The following is a 19118-nucleotide window of genomic DNA, read 5'->3' on the forward strand; positions in this document are numbered from 1 at the left end:
TTCCGACTCAGCGGCGGCGCTTTGTCCGTGTCGCAGTCCATGGAGCAGCCGTGTGCTTGCCGGCTTGGCAGCCTTTAGCATCGCCCGCTGCACTACAGCAATCCCAGTAGAAGCCCTGAGGGTACTCTTTCTTGTTCTTCTCAGTGTTAATATTGCCGTGGCAGTACTCGTCCCAATCGGCCCAGAAGTCTGATTCGTAGTCCGCCTCTAGATGTCCTTCACAACAGTAATCAGTCTTGGGACATTCAGGCGTCTGCAGGCTGCCTACCGTCGTGCCAGGTGCAATCCTCATCTCGATTATCCGTCGTGTCGAATTCCTCGGTACATTGCTCGCATATCTCGTGTTTCTTCCGCTTGGTGTCCCGTGGAACGGCGGTAGAAAGGTCGGCCGGCACCAAAAGCACCTTTTCGATCAGTTCTCGTGAATGCTTGTCCGAGGAAACCAAGTATATCAAGGTGTCCTGGAGCCGTTCGTGACTTAGAGCGAGGATTGCGGTCAGAACCGACGGAACCTGGTCAACCATGGCGTTTGCTGTGCTGGGCAGGGATAAGCGGTAGGTTGGACGCGTGCCCGAAAACTCGTCTGCGCGTCCATTCGCGTGTCACGCGTCTTCGGGCCGATGACCTCATCGCTCTTTCCCATGCACTGTTTGCAAATTTCCCAATGCAGTAACTGCAGAGTCTACATCTCCATCGAATCGCATTCGTCCGACTGGCAAACTCTCTTGTCCGAATACCCCGGCTCCGCATGATGGCCCGCCTGGCACCCCACGCCCTTGACATCGCCCTGCATCCCGCAACAGCTCCACAGAAACCTCTCCGGGAACTTGACGCGCGACTCTGCTGAATCGATTGCCCCGTCCCGCTCCTCTCTGTGATACTTCCAGGACCCAGTGTTCCAGTTGACAACCAGGTTCCCTGCACAGGCACACCAATCAGCTCTCGCCCTGATCCAGCATCAGAAGAACTCACCAGGATGCCACCGGCACGCCTCGCCATCATTCTTCGTGACGTCGTACTCCCTCGCGCACCGAGCACAAGTCTCGTAGCGGCGCCGCTTCGTCGACGAGCTGCGCTCCTGGCTCGGCGGCGAAGAACCATCCCAGCTCAGCCGCGAGAAGGACGACTGCACCGTCTGCACCAGGAACTCCTGCTCGACGGCCTCGCGGCATGGCCGGTCGACAAAGGCGATGCGCAGCAGGATCTCACGCACCAGTTCCGGCGAGGCGGCGTGGATGGCGTCGACGAGAGCCTGTTGCGATGAGGGTGATGACATGATTGCAGATGTGAGGGAATTGGTGGTTGTTGAAGTCTGACGATGATGATAAGTGGGTGGCTCTTGTACGGGACGGGCGTTGCCGGGTCAACGCGCGGTGTTCGCAGGCGGAAAGATGCGCTCTGCGGTTTCATCCACCTGCATGAAGATCGGAAGAAAGATGATGAAGGTGCGAATACGAGGGGTCACTCTTCAGACGGTTCCATCTCGTGATGGATGCGACCAAGCCGACAACCTTCAACCATGAGGTGGGAAGCCTAAACTCTCTCGGTTGCCGGGTGGTCTAAATTGGAAGCACTTCTTGGAAACGCAAGATTCAGTTTCAGGAGTGGATTGCTACGTTTCAAAGCCTAAAGAGGAAGGTCGTGATTGGAAAGAAAGATTGGAGTTTGTGGAGATGGGATGGGGCATGACGATGGGGCAATGGGCGATAGGCGAACACGTGTTGCTCAGCGATCCCGGCCCCAGCCCCAGGCCGGCCTAGCTTGAGTGCCCTCCCTTCGTCCAGCCAGCTCTGATTTGCGCGCCTTTGTTGCGCCTGCACGTGAAACTCATTGTTACTCTGCGCTTTGGACCGGCCGCCACCTGCAGCGAAGAGCGCATCGGCAACGTGCAGACGGCTCCATCATCCCAGGGGCAAGCAAAGCCGTCAGGGGTTCCAGGAAAATCAGAATCACGCGTCTCCGATCCCACCCCATTGTCCGCGATCACAACCGCCTTTTCTACCCAGCCCCAGCAGCCTCCGGCCCAGCGATCGCCCTCACGACCCTCCTCTAACAGCCCAGCCCTACCGCCCTACCGCCCTACCGCCCTCCCGCAACCCCGGATTCCGCCGCCTGGCCTAGCCCCAAAGAAAAAAGATCATGACATCCAGGGCCCTGCGCGAGGCCATTGATTACGCAAGCCACGAGCGCCTGAAAATGACGCTCAAGGCCATCTGCGAGAAGTCGGCCGTCGCCCGCGAGCTCGTCGGCCACGAACTCATGGTCGACTCGCGCAGCAGCAGCGAGGAGCCCGTCTTCCACCGCCCGCCCTCGTCGTTGTCTTCTGCCACCTCGTTTCCTTCTGTGCTGCCCATGGCCGCCGTGCTGAACGGTGCCGTCTCCGCTCCGCCAAGCCGCAAACGCCCAAGCGTTCAGTTCGTCGAGTGCACCCGCTGCAACAGGAAATTCGAGGCCGTCGCCGACAGTAATCTCGGCGACTGCGTGTGGCACGACGGTGCGTTTGCTTCCGTTTTCTTTGTTGATGCAAATGCTCGTTTCGTCATGCATCAGCTGACATCTATCAGGGCCGCTTAATGTCGACTACGACCACGAACTCTGGACTGACTGGTGCGACGGAACCTTCGGTCCGCTCGACAGTGAAGAGAACATGAGATCCAACTTCCATGCAAACCCCGAAGGCTTCGTCTGGACCTGTTGCGGCGCCCGAGGTGACTCCAACGGCTGTCGACGAGGACCTCATCAGCAACGCGAGGCCTCCATCAAAAGAATGAGGGTCTGATCTACCATCTACCCGGCGGCTGATGATTCGAACATCAGTCGCCGGAACTTGTATAAACACCGAGCTTACCAAGCTCCCACCGGAGCTTTTGTATTTGTCCATTGGCGCAGGAAACGGCACTACTACATTGAGAAAACACCCGGTTGACGACAAACGGACTATACGGACCATCTTTTCTGGTCTTTTTTTTTTTTTTTTTTGAAGATATCACGCAGGACTTTGCATTGGGATCGGCGTTTGGGCGGCATACCGGCAGAGCGGCTTTCCATCGTTCCGTTACAACCTTTGTATAATAGGCACTTGACAGGCTGACCATTCAGCCAAAAGAAGTCATTGGGGGCTGCCTTGTTCCGCAGCTATCACTTTACTTCCATGACAGAAAGTACAAGAGGACACTCGCAAAGCATGCATTGAAAGCGCGTCTGCTGGCAGACGGGAAGAACAATGGTAGCTCCCGCTGCCTTGCTTGCAAGTACTGCATCAAAGATGCCATGACAGTGACGACTCCACCCTAGTGTTTCTTTTTTTTTTTTTTTCTTATCGAGTGGTCACGCAAACTATCCATTACCAATCCTTTCGCCAAGATAAAAGTTCAGCTATGTCGTTTTATATACCGGATGGTCTTCATAGCAGCTGTACGAGTGGTGCATGCAGCTCGATGAAATTCCCTCATCTTATGAACTATGCCGAAAGAGGGTTGAAATATAGCGTTTATTTATAGAACTGTCCATGGACAGCTACGTCATCTCACCCTGTTGCTTAGCGCGACCTCCCAGGACGTTTTCCATTGCAGTTCCACCTGTACATACACTCAAAAAATAGTAGAGCGCCACATTGCCTCGTAGATTGGACTTTGTGCAAGCACAGCACAACATGGCTACTACCCAAACCGGGCCCGAGACTATTCTGGACGACTTGGCCTGCACCGAGAACATCTGCTTCTCTCTCCCGCCGTCTGGCGCATCCGCCTCGGGCTCAACTACAAGCAAATCCCAAACAAGGTCGTCTTCGTCGAATTCCCCGACATCGAGCCCCCGCCGAAATGATTGTGGGTTGTATCGGTTTCCTTTCTTCACCTCCCTTCTTTTTCCCACCCCACTTCATGTTCCAACGCACAGCCTCAAGAACCAAGTCAATGGCAGCCTCTCCTGGTCAGGCGGACTCACCATCGCCGTGGTTCCTTTGATAATGTGAAAGGGGATAGACAGGCCATCGAGAGGCCACCGAAAACAAAGCGGGGGGCGAGCATGATCGGCGTGAATTCTATCCGGCGCAGTTCTCTCTAGGTGGTTAGTGATTTACGATGACCTCTCACTCCTGTCGTCAATTACAAGAGGCCCCCAAAGGCCCACCGCACCCATCACCGCAACGCATACCACCCGGAACTGGTGGAGAAGAAGAAGCATCACATCAAGATCCCACACAGTGCGGCGACAGAATAAGAGTGTGTCTCATTCTCCGACACATGATCCAAGAAGCACGTACAAATCGTTTTACTTTTTTCCGCTGTACCATCTCCACGAGGAGTACCTTTTGTATAAATGCTCGGGGAGGAAGCAAAGAAGCTGCGCTACACCCAGCTACCCTCGCTCGAAAAACTCTCGGTCCATACCTACGCCATGGCTGAGCAAGGCTGAAGAACGAAAGAGGGCGTGGAGAGAAAATGATGAAGCAAAAAGAAAATATTTGGTGGGGGCCAAGCAAGGAGACACCGTTCCCTCGCACGAAAATGCAATGTAGTAGCAAGCACCCCCTGTATGAACGCCTTGCCGCCACGCAATCAGCACCACCCGCTTTGACCTGAGAGAGAGCCTAGCCTAATGTACACGCCCGATAGAAAAGAAGAAGGAAGCTCCGGAGAATTGCGTACCTGCGGGGAAGAGGTGGTCCCCGCTCAGAGCTCCGTGTCCATGTCGCCATCCTCATTCGCAGGACGTAGCTGATCGACGACGCCCAGCAGACGCGCATAAGGAACCGTGATGCGCTGAAGATCGCGGTGTTTGCCTGTTGGGGAGAGAGGGAGCACATTAGTACTACGCTCGCACAATCGCTGCCCAAGTATCGAGGGAAAAACTTACCGAGAACCACGACGACCTCTTTCAGCAATTCCTCTCGCTTCCAGCCCACGAGATCGTCCCCTTGCGACGATGACCCATTCGTTTCGGCGTCGCCATCCTTTTCGCCTTCGTCCTCAAAGATGTTGCCCATGAGACTTCTCAGCAACTCCTCGATCTTGCCCTTCAATCCTTCCGCGCCCAGCCGCTTTGCGTACATGAGCAGGTAGATCTTGTACTCCTCTCGAGCGCCCAGCGTCATTGCGGCGGCGACTCTGTTCTCCAGATGCGCCACGCTGATGCTCGATTCCAAGTTTTCGAAGCCTTCGGCCGAGAGCAGCGCCTTGATGAGACGTTGCAAGTAGAATGCGCGGCCGCGGATGAGCACGTTGTTCGAAGTGTTGCGCTCGAGCTGCGGTATGATGCCAGCCGATATGTTCTCGGGTGAAACCTCGTCGACGTCCTTTTCCTTGTTCTTCTCGTTCTTGCTGGATAAGCCGGTGGAGGTGAGATTGGTGACGGACGAGTCCGTCGTGTTCCAGTACTGCGAGCCCACAGCCCACCAAGGCTCTGTGAGTCGTTGCCAAACGTAGAGCATTGGGGAGTACGTGTACCCGTCACCGTTGGAGAGAGCCACGATGACACGACCCTGTGAGTTAAGACGCGCGAACACGATGCCGGGAGTTCCCATGAGGTGGGGACCTTGTGAGTGTATCGCAGCATCGAGTATGGGGGCGACTGAGACCGGAGGATGAGGGGCGGTGAGAGTATTGATGTTCCAGACGTAGCAAGTGCCCACGGCAGTGATGCAGAGTAGCCACCATCCCCTGCAGTCCATGATGACCGGTTGGGCTTCGAGCGTCAACGGGTTGAGCAACCGGCGCCCAGCCGGTGTCCAGACATGCACCATTCCATCCTCAGATGCTGCAGCCCAGAAGTTTGGATTTCCAGTCACGAGCATGACTGGCTTCGGGAGGAAGTCTTGCCATAGCGTCTGTCCCTTTTTGGTGCATGTAATACGCGTGGGGTCTCGATCTTGCGGTCGTCCCGTCCTCGATGGCGTCGTTGCGTTTTTGGCTTCCAGTATCACTAGGTCCTCCTTTGAGCTATCGCCAGCTTGCGGTGGCTCGCTCCCATCCATGGTCCTAACAATGACGGTGCGAATCATCGGCACAGCCAGCCGCAACTGACTTACAGACAAGCTGGGATTTACGATGGCTGGTCGTAGAGGCTCAGGAATCTCTACTTCCGATGGCCTTGCCGACGTCTTTGGGGGTATTAACCCCTCTGGAGCATTCACCAGTATCGGAGCAGCACCATTTGCAGTGGCTTTTGCAAATTTCTTCTCGGTCCTACGCTCCGAGTCTCCCTCAATCTCAGCAAACTTCCGCTTGTTCCCAAGCAGAAGACCAACGAGTCCTCCCTTCGGCATTCCATCGTAAGGTTTTGATAGGTCCAGGATGTTGTGAGGGCTGTCATTTCGAGCGCCTGGGCCACTTCTTGTCTGTTGTGCAGAAACGAGCTGTGTCTGTGGCAAAGAAGACTCTGCCAAACCGGAAGAAGCAGACACAAGAAGGGGGGCGATTCTTTTCTTGCCGTCTTTGGTGACGGTTACCCGCTGTTTGAGCTTGTCGATTCTCGGGTCTCCAGAGGATGCCGGGGCCGCTGGCGCCTGGGTAGCCGAGCCCTGTCCGTTTGTTTGAGCATTTGGCTGAGAGGCAGCTGAGCCATTTGTTTGTGCAGGAGTCGTAACACCATTAGCACTCGCAGGCGCCGGAGCCCCGTCTCCCATCAGTTCACCCATTCGCCCTTGCACTCCTTTCAGCTCTCCTGCCTTGCTTCCTTCCTCCAGGAGCAGCGCATCCGTTCCTTCGACCATGCCAAGCCTTCGGCCGGCACCAAATTTCTGCAAAGCTTTGTCACTCTCTGAAAGTGGCGCAACATAGCCCAACTCGCCCGGTTCAAACACAGCGCCCATGATGCTCCCGTCAAGGCTGGTGAGATATAGATGTTCACCGTCCGGCGCCCATGCAAGATCAGAGATGGATTTGCTCGAGAGCTCCTGAGTGATGACGAACGGTCGAGCAAAACTAGTGTTCCATATACTTAGCGTCTTGTCTTGTCCGGCGCAAGCAATCACGGTGACTGAAGGGAGGTTGGTATTGCCATTGGCGTCTTTGTGGGCGTCCGTTAGAGGCTCCCTGTAGAACATTCTCGGCGAGAATGCGCAAACCTCAACGGGTCCTTCATGGCCGATCAGGTTGATATCACTCTCCCAAGATCCTCTGTTGATTATGGCCACAGAGCTTACTGGTCCGTTGGTTGCGTTCGCTGCAGCTATATGGTTTCCGTCCGGAGACCAGGAGCACCGCCGGAAATACGTTGTGAGCGGTGAAGTAACGAACGGAGCAACGATAGTAGTCTCGAGGACGAAATTGCCCACTGAATCCTGCGATGTCGCATTCGCAGCGGGCGGGGTGAAACGGAAGAGCTTGATGGTACGGTCATCACTGGCGGTTGCAAAGTACTTGTTTGCCGGATCGAATGTGATGCCCTTAATATGACTTTGGTGGCTGTTGATCGTCTTGAGCTTCTCGAAAGTGTGTCCCGACCAGACCACGATCTTCGAGTCCAAGCCAACTGAAACCAGTACCGACGAGTCGTAGGACCAGCCCAGGTCTTGGACATCGTTGTCATGACCGATCAAACGCCGCAGGACGCGCCAGTTCTCAACGGGCGGTTCCTCGTTGCTTCCTACGCTTTATCTTAGTCAAGATAGCCAATTCTCGCAGTGTAATTTCTCGTACCGAAAGTGGAGTGCGAAACCGGATTGGGATCCAGGACATAGACGCATACGACCCTGTCATCTGCGCCTGAGGCAAGGTATTTGCCGTTGCTGGAAAAGCGCACGGTGTGGATGGTGCCCGAGTGGTTGCTGACGGCAGCGAGCTGCCTGGGCTGCTTGTAGTCCGGGTTCGCAGAGTTCATGATGGCCTCCGTCGACCAAACCCGTACGTGTCCATCTGCGCAGAATGCTCAGTACGGCGGGCGTGCAAGGAGGAGCTGCCCGAGGGCCATGAGCTCGGGTGCGAAAGGTCGACATACCTCCAGCAGCGGTAGCGAGTCTCTTGCCGTCGGGCGAGACATGGCAGCTGTAGACCTCGAAATCCTTAAGCTCACCTGTGGGTGCGCGCGAATTAGCTGCGGATCGGAAACGCGACGGCGCGCGGGAAAGACAGCAGCTGCGCGGAGGAGCTCACCGGGATGCGTCAACCAGACGGGCTTGACAATGTGCATGTTGGCGATGCGCTTCGAAGCGCTTCCTCATAATCAGGCCGGGGGCAGGTCGAGGAAGGCGCGATGCGGGGCGGGGGTTGCTGTCGTGGTGCTGGTGCAAGGTGCTGTTGCAGGTGAAGCCGGAGCTGGTGAACGCGCGCGCCTCACAAGCGGCGGGAGCCCATGCGCTTGGCGCGTCTCCGGGCGGTGACGTCTCAGCCAGGCACCATCATTACTCTGCCGTTAGCTAATAACTCTCTGCACAACTTGTTCGAGAGTAGTTGGTCCATGTTCAAATACTACTGTCCCATTGGTCGCTGTTGTCCTCACAAGGGTGGCAGCGAACACGACGGTATCAGAAGTAGCAAAAAGTGTCCCCAACGCAAATGCTCAGTGGTATATGTTGGATAGGTGCTGCCCCGGCCCCCGTCCTGCCAATTTTCACTCTGTTCTCGAAGCCCGCTGACTTTGCAACTATTGCATGCCTTCCATGAGCTCCACCTTGTCCAGCACCATCCCCCTCAGGCCTGCCCATTCCCTCAATTCGTCCCACTCCTCACCTTCCTCCTCGCCCTTCCTGTTGGGGTCCTTGAAGCCCCACGCCTGCGCGATCCTGTCAAGAGCCGCTCGCTCCTCTTCCCGCAGATACCTCTCCGACAGTGCCATCCCCTGGGCCCATGAAATCCTGTCCATTTGGTCATTTGCCGTGGTAACAGCCACGATGCCAATCGTGGACACCGCCCCCACGTATGTCATTATGCCAATCATCGCCATTTGCGTGGCAGATTGAGGGTTTACTACCTGCTGGTAGTCCGCAAACTTGGAGGCCAGGACGTATGCAGCTCCAGGCGCGAGCGCAAGACCCATGAATGGTGGCACAACTTTCCGGATTATAAGTGCACGACGATAGGCAGGCTGCCTAAACGTAAGCTCAATGATGGTCAGTGCCATGTGCAAGTCCTTGACGTTTATTGCTGCATCAAGTGCGCGGTTCGCGACATCGGAAGGCACGGCAGCTGTGGGGTTGTTCGGACTCGGGCTTCTGTATTTGACGGGCGACGTATTCGGCGTTGCGACGGGTTTGTTCGCATACAGGTGCAGAACTTCCGGGAAGCTTTCGGGCTGCTCGAGGACGGACTGGGTCGTGACGTAGGCGTCCAGAACCTTGGGAGATATGAAGACAGGCGGATATTTCATCAATTTGTACAGCAATGTCGACAACGTCTCAATCGGATCCGAAGGATTAGTCGAATGCGGTTCAAGGTCCAACAGGACAGACGCCGGTGTTGATGCCTTTGCAGAGCCAGACGGTCGCTTTTGTTGGCCATCCTTTCCAACCAGGTGCAAGGCTGCTTTCTGCGCAACACTGAGCGTCTCCAGAAGGGTCTCTTCTGAAGGCACAGACTCCCTGTTCAGTATAGCTAGGATAGCCTCTTGCGCCTTCTCGAGATCCGCAGCAGCAGCAGCCGTTGGCCCTGATTTGACCGCATTGGTGGTGCTGACTGGGCGGATGAGGAGTTGGTTCGTAATTGATTGAGGTGCGCGTGCGCTCGAGGCTGGAGTCCTGCGAGGGTACTGCTGGGCTCGCTGACTCCGCGGACGGGACTCGGAGGCAAGAGCGGAGCTCAATGGGCGCTGCTGCTGCCACTTAGGCTGTCGCAGGGCATGCTGACACAGCTGACATGGCGACGCCGGCGCAGGGCGTGCGCGGAGGAGACGCGAGGAGGAGTTCATGGCGGATGTTGCGGGATTAAAGCGGCGGCCAGAGGTTTGCCGCCGGCATGACGATGCGCGGACGATTCGCAACGCGCGGTGGCTGTGCGCGCGAGCCACAGCTTAGCAGCCCAAGCCCGACCCGACCGACATCATTCGCTCCCGCGCCAGGTTGCTCACTCTTCTACACTACCTCCCTCGCCCTCGCTCTCACACGCTCCAGGCGCCAACATACCACCCGTCTCGCTGCGTCGGTACACACAGGAGACGTCAATACTCGCACCGCGGCCGCGCACACGACAGCTCCGCTATGCCCGCGCCGCCTCCACCACCTCCCCCTCCGCCGCCGCCGGGCGCCGCTGGCGGTCCCCCTCCCCCACCACCACCTCCGCCCGGTGGATTGGCTTCGAAGCCCGCAGGCGGTGGTCAAAACAGGGTATGCGCCTCTGTGCCATGGAACGCTCGCCATGAGAGCTGCTACTAATGACGCGGACAGGGAGCACTGCTTGGTGACATTCAGAAAGGCGCCAGGCTCAAGAAAGTCACCCAGGTCAACGACCGCTCTGCGCCGTCAGTGGGAAAGGTTCTCGATGGACCCTCCGGCCCTCCAATGGGCGCGCCGCCCATCCCTGGCGGTGCACCGAAACCCCCCGGCGGACTTGCACCGCCCGTTCCAGGCGGCAACCGAGCAAGGAGCAACAGTGAGACCGCGGATAGTTCAGGAGGAGCGGCGGCCGGCGCTGCGCCGCAGCTAGGAGGACTCTTTGCTGGGGGCATGCCCAAGCTACGGAAGACCGGGAGGGGCGGGGTGGACACAGGAGCAGAAAAGAACGATTCGCCATATCTGTCAGATCCGGAGACGACGCGTTCGCGGACAGCACCAAAACCACCCACTGGCTCAGCACCACCACCTCCTTCAGCTCCCCGGCCTCCCGGCGGTGCTCCACCGCCTCCGCCCGGTGTGGCAGCGCTCAAGAACTCTCTGCGGCCTTCATCGTCACACGGCGCACTTGGCGGAAAACCAAAGCCCCCGCCCCCGGTAGGCAAGAAGCCACCTGTTCCTCCACCTTCGTCACGCAAACCCTCGACTCCCGCTCCGCCGCCTCCCTCCTCAGCTCCTGCGCCTCCATCTGTGCCGCCTCCACCTCCAGGTTCCGCCCCGCGACCACCTTCCCGTGCTACACCACCTCCCCCGCCGGGCCCGCCCCCGCCACCAACCAATGGCCACACACCATCTTTGGCTGAACAAGCTGCTCGCAATGCCTTTGGCCGCGCGTCTCCTGCCGCTCCTCCCCCGCCGCCGCCAGCTTCACCACCAAGGCTACCATCCTCCCCCGCTCCCCCACCGCCCCCGTCCGCCGCTCCAGCTCCTCCATCCGCCCCGTCCGCCCCACCACCACCGCCCGGTACACATCCAGTCAAAGCACCAACCATGGCTATGCCTCCACCGCCACCTTCATCGGCACCACCACCGCGAGCTGCGACGATGGATCCCAGCGCGTTCACGTTGTCAAACGGTGGCTCGATGAAGAGCCCAGCATCCATCAGCCCGAACATGCTTCGCATCAACGACGGCCGCTGGAAGTTCCAGGACGACTCGCAGCTACCCAAGCCGCGTGAATTTACCAGTGGGCCTAAGAAGTACAGAGCCGGCCGTGGTAGCAGTGTGCCGCTTGACCTCAGCGCATTCGAATAAGCCTATCCAGAGCACCACCGAAGAACGACCAACACGACCATGCGTTGTTGGCACCGTACCTCCGATTTTCTTCTCTGTTTCATTTGTGGCCATTGCATGGAGTTAGGAGACAGGGACGGGCTAGTGCGTGCGTGCGCAGGCTTTTTGGGTAACCTCTTCCATCCTTCAGACGGTAGGACGAGTGGAATAGGACTGTTAATTTTGTTTTTTCATTTTCCTTTCCAAAATATGGGGTGAGATCCGGCTTCAACACGCTTTGAAAAAGACGATCATTTCTCTCTCTCCTTCTCCTGACGCAACACAAAAGCCGTGTTTTCTCGGATGGTTCAAGGTCAAAACCGCATACCCCCTGTCGTCTTGTTTTTTTCTTTGTTTGCTTTCTCATCCACCCACTCACGCTTGTCGAATTAAGGATAAACGAGCAAGAGTGAAATTAGTAGAAATTTATTAAACCAAACACATCACTGTACGACAATGTGTTCGAAACCGCGGTGTGCGTGAGTAAAGATATCTTTCGCCTGTTACTAATGGTGCATGATAGCCTGCAGCATCAAGCACAGACAGCAACTAACTGACAATGCCACCTGGAGCGGAGTGTCTACAGCCCTTTCGCATCGTCCCACAACCAATGGTCCGCCATACTTTTGCGACATTGAACATATACCAGGACGTCCACATACAACTCTCGCCTTCCGCAAAACCCTTTTTACCGCCACCGATGGGATATAACTTTAAGCAGCATCTCTTCTCAGTTCATCCGTGAGCCTTATTTGTCCTTCCCGGCGCCGAAAGTCCGTTGCAGGAAGCCCATCTCCTTCTTCTTCTCCTCGGCGACCCTCGTCCTCTCGGCGAGGCGCCACTTCAGCAGGCCGGCGGCGGCCATGCCGGTCAAGTAGCCGCCGAGGTGGGCGACGTGGTCCATGCCGGTGCGGCCGGCGCGGGTGAGGCCCCAGAGCTCGTAGGCGAGGCAGGCGGCGAGGAGGCCGTGCGACGAGACGGGGACGCGGTACTCGGGGAAGAAGGGGACGGTGAAGGCGTCGGCGTCGCGGAGCAGCAGGAGGGCGCCGATGGTGGCGGCGAGGGCGCCCGACGCGCCGAGGGTGGAGGTGGCGAAGTTGCGGCGGGCGACGCTGACGACGAGCGAGCCGAGCGAGCCGAGGACGCCGCCGGCGAGGTAGATGGCGAGGAAGTCGGCGCGGCCGACGAGCTCGTGCAGCTGCGGGCCGGCGCCCATGAGGATCAGCATGTTCATGAAGAGGTGCTTCGGGTCCTGGTGCGAGAAGACGTTGCCCAGGACGGAGAGCGCGGTCGGGTAGCCCGGCGTCTGCAGCAGGTACTTGTTGAAGGGCCGGTAGAAGGGCGGGAAGCGCCAGGCGAGGAAGATGAGGAGGTTGATGTTGAGGAGCGCGAAGCAGGTTGCCAGTGCCGGGGGCGTGTCGGGCCAGAGGCGTGCGGCGGCGACCGGGGGCGTGTAGATTTCGGTGAAGATGTAAAGACCGGCGAGAATGAGGGCGGAGATGAGAGCAGTAGGGAGGATGCGTGCAGCCTGGGCAGATAGCACGATTAAGGTTTTGAGTCTCTGAGTTGTGGGTGCGGAAAGCTTACAGCGCTCATCTTGGGAGCCTCCTTTTCTTTCCGTATCATAGCCTGCTCCTCGTAATACTTGACCCATTCAGACTTCTCCTTCTTACCTGCACGCTCTATATCAGCCCCGAAATCATGGCGGTATCCATGACCATCACTTACGTAGCTCTGTCTTGGCCTTGATCGGACCTAGAGTACCGCTCTTCCCAGCATCACTTCTCCCTCCTTGAACTTTTTTGCGCCGTTCTTGCTCTTTTGTTTGTCGTTCATAAGCCTCCTCATTCCTTCTCCTCAAGGCTTCCAGCTCGCTGTGCCCATATACACTGCCAAGCGTTTGCTCCGCATCCGCCTTCTTGTACAACCTCAGGTCCTGGGCTCGTTGGATCATCTCCTCTTCTAGCCGCTGGGCTTCCTTGCGGGCCCACTCTGCCGCTGCCGCTTCTTCATCGACAGGGTATGTGCTGCGGAGATACTCGAGCGCATTCAGCGCGCGCTCTCTCGAGATTGGAGTCGATCCCTCAACACCTTCTTCAGCCAGACTTCCTGTCACACGGCGGTGCTGTAGAAGAAGGAGGAAAGCGTTGCCCTCGGCCGCCGAAATTCCAGGTCCGAATATTCTAGTTATCTTGTCTTGGCGCAAGTCTCCACCAGGGAGTAGCATATCCTTCTTTCCCTCTGCATCTCCAAACGCTGCCTTATGGGCTTCCGACTTCGGGGCGGGGTCGGCTTTCTTTGATGCGACCGGTCTACGGGCGAGGGCAGCTGTGGACGTGGTAAATTGGCGACGGTCAAGCAGGCGAAGGAGTGGCGGGCGGAGGCTGTAGCATCTGAGTGGTGTTGTGCCGAGGCGCGAGCTGTGTGAAGGGAGCGATCTCGGCGATGCAGGACGAGCCGCGGCGACGGCGGAGGCAATTGGCCAGGTTGGAAGGGCGAGCGAGGACAAGCGTAGCCCAGAAAACGGCCTACATGCTACGATCCACGCATTGCTCATTGCTGTGGACGGTGGGGGGAGAGGGTATACGTAGTAGGCAGGCGCGAAGTGACGCACGCGCGCGGCCACTTAGAAAAGGCATCGCCGCCCGCTTCACAAAGCTCCGCGCTGCGCGTCATCAAAAAATATCCACACACGCAGACGCCGACTTCACGCCAAACAACCTGCACTGCGGCGCTCTAGAAATAACGGCTCACGTCCCGACACCCGCACAATGTCCGCCGAGGCCCTGCCAATCACGCCGGCCGCCTTCGCTGATGCCATCAAGGAACTGACGGTGCCCTCGCTGCACGCCAAAGCAGCCGAGCTGCGCAACTCCATCTACCATCTGCGCCGCTCGAACCTGCAGCTGCAGCCCTTCGCGGACGACGGCGACGGCGACTGCGCCGAGGCGATCAGGGAGAATGGAGAGGTCATGGCGCGCATGGAGGACCGCATCGAGCTCCTGAAGCTGGAGGTCGAGGTGAATCGCGGCATGCTTTGGGTCGACGATGCCAAGGCGGATGCGGGCAAGGAGCAAGTCAACGGAGACGCCGGTGAAGCGCAGCGAAACGGCGACACTGGCGAGCACAGGAGCGAGGGCAGTGCGCAAAACCAAAGTGCGACAGAAGGCTACCGACAGCCCACCGAGGGCGCCACAGCCGCCTCAGCGAACAGTGCGACTCATGCCGAGAGTGAGGCGCAAGACGAGCAAGAAGGAGTTTTCCTCTGAGCAAGCGAGTGCTCGGGGGGAAAGGAGCTGGTTCGGCGTTTTCTGGTATACGAGCCCCAATTAAAACCACACGAGAGACTATCGTCGACTACCGAACGCGGATGGTTATTAGGAGGCTATTGATAGCATGAGCGAAGCGACGGGTGACAAGGATGTGCCACGAAGGTCGAAGCCGCCTCGAACTACCGACTCCCAACCCCGCATGGTAGCAGCTCCGGTGAGCCTGGTCCCCTGCCTTTTCCTTGCCTGTGCTGCTGGCATGCGCCATGGAGGACGCCGAACATCAGCAGACACGGCGGAAACCTCCACGACTGGATGTCGATCGGCCGCTCCGCCGTGCGCCGTTCGCCCTTGCGGTCCTTCTCACCGCGCCGTCAGCTGCAATGCAGCGGTCTCGATTCGCAAAGGCCAGCCACTGGAAGGCATGGGCAAAAGTAGACCGGCCTCCGCGGACCACGCCTACCATCAAACTCGCCAAGCGAGCTTGGCAAACACGGCGACGCAGGGGCTGCTTCAGCTGCGGCAGCACCACCCGAAGGCAGGAAGAGGCGGCTCAAGCTTCAGTCCGGCCGCTTTAAAACCCCAAGCCACCGTGGCCGGCCCTTGTGCTCGTGTTCAGAGCTGCTAGTGTTTTTGACTTCATCTTTTCACCCGCCTTGTGGACCCTGCAGCTTTGCCGGCGCAATACGACCGGCCCAAGTGTCCAGCTGCACGCGCATTGGCCGCCGCCCGCAGCGCCCTATCACTACTGGTACACCCAATTGCGTGATCCCACATCTTGATCACAACAGCCCGAGAGTCATCTCCACACATACCAGACTGGGAAGTCCATCCTCGCCTCGGGGCTCGCGCCGAATGCCGTGCTAGCTTTGCGCTTGCATCATTACCCACACCGTACCTCTCGCTATTACCTCAATGCTTGGCGCTGAAGCCTATTTGCTCTACATAACAGCCACCGCACTCCCGTTCCTTGTGAGGAGAAAGGCTTGGTACTTGCGTCCTGCCCACCGGAGAAAGCCAGATTACACGCTGTTTCTGCCCATTGCCTGGTGGATTTGTGCCCGTCCGATCTGCAAACGCTCTAAAGGTAGTCCACAGCCGCTCCGTGCCGTGTTGCCGCCAACACCATTGCTGACCATGACGTCTTAAGCCCCGATTCTTCCGCGAGGAACCGATTCCCTACAAAACCCTGCCACGTCCGGACACATTCATAAATTCGCCGTCGATAAGCAACGCCAAGTCTGACAAGTCTTCGTAACTCGGCCTCCTCTTTCAAGCCTACAGCAAGACCACCGACGTGAAGGACCTCTTGGTTGGAGCAAGAAAACCCAACATCCCTCTCAGCACCTCTTCTAAGCTGTAAGCTTGGCCTGCAAACGTCCCACGGCATCGTCACTGCGCGTTTCGTGCAACCAGCCAATAAGCACGCCATCCAAAGAAGGAAGTCCGAGATTGCTCGCCTGTTATCGCGCAATACACCGTGGAACATTGCGCCAACGGGCCCCCTACTTCAGCCTCAGCTCAATCAAGGCTCGGGTGACGCCCAAGACACTCCGGTCCCTTTTTGTGCAACAAGATCCAGCCCACCGCCATCATGGAACGTCAGAACGAACAACCCCCCACCCAGCCGTGGGCTCTTTCCGACAGCCTCCGCGAAGCACTGGACACCCGTGTCAAGTCCTTCCTGGAAACGCTCGACTCTTCTAAAACCATGAACGCTTGGGGTGCCACTCCTCGCCGCGACTCCATCTTGTCCGAATCCTCAGCCGCAGCCGAAGAGCGTGCAAAGACCGACTTGGAGCCCACTTCTGCGAACTCAGCCGAGAACCTCACTTTTGACGCAGAGCATTCACTCGACGCCCAGATCATGCTTGCCGAAACAGTTGTCCCAAAGTCGGCTACAACCGCAGAAGCCGAACAGGAGACGCCAAAGGTAGCCCATCTCTATCCATTACTCCCGGTTAGAACACATCACTGATTCCCACAGGCCCACTCCTGCACCGTCGACGGCGCTTGTCTTCGTGACCTGTGGCTGAGAGGCATGGTGACCGTCGCAGGCACTGCACTGCTGCTCCTCTTCTGAAGTGATTGAAACAAATCAACCAAACGAACGGAACATGCGAAACGATCGAAACGAAAACCAATCTGGTCCATACTACTGACGGTCCGGTCTACCATTCACTCCTTTCGTTCCCACAACCTGTCACAACGACATCAGGTCGCCGGCCTTGATACGGCCTTCGGCCTCTCCCATCGCCACTTGCGAATGCGGTCTCACAAACCTTCAGAGACTCGACAATAAACAACTCTGGTCAAGAGCATGCCCCATCGACGAATAGCCAAACGACGCTTGTCGATCTTTGCACGACACGGCGCGTGAAAAAGCAGTTAGTCTCGACTCTCCGACCGACTCCGACCGGGCGATGTTGGTAGGCAACAACACCGCCGCCAACACATACTCCACCGAAACACGGTCATGATCAGCAACTTCGCCACGATGCGCCCATCGCCGCCCTTCAGCAGTCTAGGCCCCCACTCCGCTACTCATCTCGCCAACAGCGGTGCAGCAGGCGTTGTTGTGGGGGCCACCACCCCCTTCGGCTAATACCGACAAGGAGGGGGGCTGGGCCGGATTGGGACGAAGGGTATATCGCCACGAAGGATCGTGGCGCAGTGGTAAGCGTCGCGAACACGAGGGGGAAAAGCTTATTGGGTAGGGAGGCACGGCACTGGGGTATTTGGCATGGTGTTAGCTTTTTTTCACCTCCTTTTCTCTATATTCTTTTCCGCTGGTCCATCAACACATCGTCGTCGTCGTTGGTTTGCGGCGTGGATGGGAGCGGGCCGTGCTAGGCAGCATGGATGATGAGATACGATACTCATTCCTTGTGAATATTCAAACAATCAAATTCTCAAATGAAAGCTCTGGTGTGCTGACGCCAAAATGCGTGTATGAACTACGGCTATGCTCGCTGTCGGATCGGCCAACAAACGCGCACTATTGAATTTGAATTGCGCGACTTTCCACTGAAGGTTGATGCAGCAAGTATACCCTTCTATATCTATTCTACAGTCAGGGTCTACGTCTAGGCGCTTGCTTTATCGGATGTTCAGGGCCCAAATCAGAATCCGAACATACGCTTCAAGTGCAATGTTCCATCGCAGGCCATGGAAATGCGTAATTTTTTCTACGATGACCTATTCCTCTCAACGAGCTAGTATCAGCTCACTGGCCCCCATTTTTCATTTTCATATTTTGTCCACTCACTCCCAACTCCCATATCGTTCATTCCACAGACGTCCCCCGCCCGACCAGCCGTCTCTCATCTCTGACGCTGCTCCCAGCGCAGTTCAAGCCCGAACGATCTCCCACTTCTGATCCTTGATGCTGACCTCATCGCCCGCCTTCTCGTCGTAGTCGAACCAGTCGCCCTCGGTCAGGTCGATGGCGTCGAACTTGGTGTTGGAGTCGACGCCCGTGGCGGACCATTCGCCCTGTGGGGATTGTGTTAGGGGCAGCCTGGAGGATTGTGGAGAGCGAGCGCAGGAGATAGGGACTCTAGGAGGATAAGAGAGAGAAACAAGGTTGGAAATGCCGTCCCTTCGATCGCCTCCTGCGATTACGCCGGTCGAAGAGGCAAAATCGACGAAGGGCATTGGGGAGGAGTAGAAATAGTGAAAGTAGAAAATATAAAAACTAAAGTGCTTACATCCGGCTTGAACTCGACGAACTCAAGACCACGGCAGTCGAAGGTGATGATCTTCTGGCTCTTTGGCGGCGATTGCTGGGGGTAGGGCTTGGGAGCATCGGTGATGTTGGCAGAGTGCTCTCTCTGTAACGCCGTCAGTCTTGCTCGATTGGGGAATTGATGCATTGCAAGGATTGCAAGAGTGAAGTGACGATCGAGCTAATCGGTAGACCCGCCCAGTGCAAAGAGTGAAAATAGATGGAAGGTTCTCTACCTTGCAGTTCTTGCACTTCCACACAAAGTTGGCTTCGCCCCTGCTGCCGCTCTGCTCGTTTTGTTCCTGCATGCAAGGGTTAGGAATCTAGCATCCGCAGCATTGGAGAAAAAAAGTCGAACTGACAAAGCGACTCACGCTCACCCAGTTAGGGTGGATCTCGCGGCAAGAGGTGCATTGGACTTTGAAAGTGTAGTAGAAAGGGTTCTCTTGGGTGTCGTTGGGCATCAGGTCCGTCACGCTGCCTTTGTGTAAGCATTTTCGGCTGCAACAACGGGCTTCCGGGAGGCATCACCCCTCCAGCTCGGCGGTCAGAGTGAGGGCCAGCATGGTGCTTGGAAAAAACTGGC

General features: G+C 57.2%; 9 protein-coding genes across 9 annotated transcripts; 3 read left to right on the top strand and 6 right to left on the bottom strand.

The window, feature by feature from the left end:
- Positions 1 to 7: 7 nt before the first annotated feature.
- SLS55_004886 (uncharacterized protein) lies at positions 8 to 524 on the bottom strand (the record flags this gene model as incomplete). The annotated part of the gene is made up of 2 exons (XM_066776338.1): positions 8 to 216; positions 269 to 524. 2 exons carry the CDS (start codon positions 522 to 524, stop codon positions 8 to 10), a joined length of 465 nt encoding a protein of 154 aa, XP_066634219.1.
- A 158-nt stretch (positions 525 to 682) lies between these two features.
- On the bottom strand, positions 683 to 1276 carry SLS55_004887 (uncharacterized protein; the record flags this gene model as incomplete). The annotated part of the gene is made up of 2 exons (XM_066776339.1): positions 683 to 918; positions 973 to 1276. The coding sequence occupies 2 exons, from the start codon at positions 1274 to 1276 to the stop codon at positions 683 to 685; spliced, it is 540 nt and encodes a 179-aa protein (XP_066634220.1).
- Positions 1277 to 2139: 863 nt separating this feature from the next.
- On the top strand, positions 2140 to 2779 carry SLS55_004888 (uncharacterized protein; the record flags this gene model as incomplete). Its single annotated transcript, XM_066776340.1, has 2 exons — positions 2140 to 2494; positions 2565 to 2779. 2 exons carry the CDS (start codon positions 2140 to 2142, stop codon positions 2777 to 2779), a joined length of 570 nt encoding a protein of 189 aa, XP_066634221.1.
- Positions 2780 to 4673: 1894 nt separating this feature from the next.
- Positions 4674 to 8130, bottom strand: HIR1 (HIR complex subunit; the record flags this gene model as incomplete). The annotated part of the gene is made up of 5 exons (XM_066776341.1): positions 4674 to 4783; positions 4858 to 7587; positions 7641 to 7856; positions 7939 to 8013; positions 8094 to 8130. 5 exons carry the CDS (start codon positions 8128 to 8130, stop codon positions 4674 to 4676), a joined length of 3168 nt encoding a protein of 1055 aa, XP_066634222.1.
- Positions 8131 to 8583: 453 nt separating this feature from the next.
- SLS55_004890 (uncharacterized protein) lies at positions 8584 to 9793 on the bottom strand (the record flags this gene model as incomplete). The annotated part of the gene is made up of 2 exons (XM_066776342.1): positions 8584 to 9762; positions 9785 to 9793. The coding sequence occupies 2 exons, from the start codon at positions 9791 to 9793 to the stop codon at positions 8584 to 8586; spliced, it is 1188 nt and encodes a 395-aa protein (XP_066634223.1).
- A 2491-nt stretch (positions 9794 to 12284) lies between these two features.
- SLS55_004891 (uncharacterized protein) lies at positions 12285 to 13490 on the bottom strand (the record flags this gene model as incomplete). The annotated part of the gene is made up of 3 exons (XM_066776343.1): positions 12285 to 13064; positions 13124 to 13209; positions 13265 to 13490. 3 exons carry the CDS (start codon positions 13488 to 13490, stop codon positions 12285 to 12287), a joined length of 1092 nt encoding a protein of 363 aa, XP_066634224.1.
- An 817-nt stretch (positions 13491 to 14307) lies between these two features.
- Positions 14308 to 14805, top strand: SLS55_004892 (uncharacterized protein; the record flags this gene model as incomplete). Its single annotated transcript, XM_066776344.1, has 1 exon — positions 14308 to 14805. One exon carries the CDS (start codon positions 14308 to 14310, stop codon positions 14803 to 14805), a length of 498 nt encoding a protein of 165 aa, XP_066634225.1.
- A 1594-nt stretch (positions 14806 to 16399) lies between these two features.
- SLS55_004893 (uncharacterized protein) lies at positions 16400 to 16888 on the top strand (the record flags this gene model as incomplete). The annotated part of the gene is made up of 2 exons (XM_066776345.1): positions 16400 to 16738; positions 16793 to 16888. The coding sequence occupies 2 exons, from the start codon at positions 16400 to 16402 to the stop codon at positions 16886 to 16888; spliced, it is 435 nt and encodes a 144-aa protein (XP_066634226.1).
- A 1268-nt stretch (positions 16889 to 18156) lies between these two features.
- SLS55_004894 (uncharacterized protein) lies at positions 18157 to 19098 on the bottom strand (the record flags this gene model as incomplete). The annotated part of the gene is made up of 5 exons (XM_066776346.1): positions 18157 to 18300; positions 18516 to 18638; positions 18769 to 18834; positions 18907 to 19009; positions 19064 to 19098. 5 exons carry the CDS (start codon positions 19096 to 19098, stop codon positions 18157 to 18159), a joined length of 471 nt encoding a protein of 156 aa, XP_066634227.1.
- Between the last annotated feature and the right edge of the window lie 20 nt (positions 19099 to 19118).

Source organism: Diplodia seriata (assembly GCF_021436955.1).
Source record: "Diplodia seriata strain FDS-637 chromosome Unknown scaffold_4, whole genome shotgun sequence".
Classification (NCBI taxonomy): Eukaryota; Fungi; Ascomycota; class Dothideomycetes; order Botryosphaeriales; family Botryosphaeriaceae; genus Diplodia; species Diplodia seriata.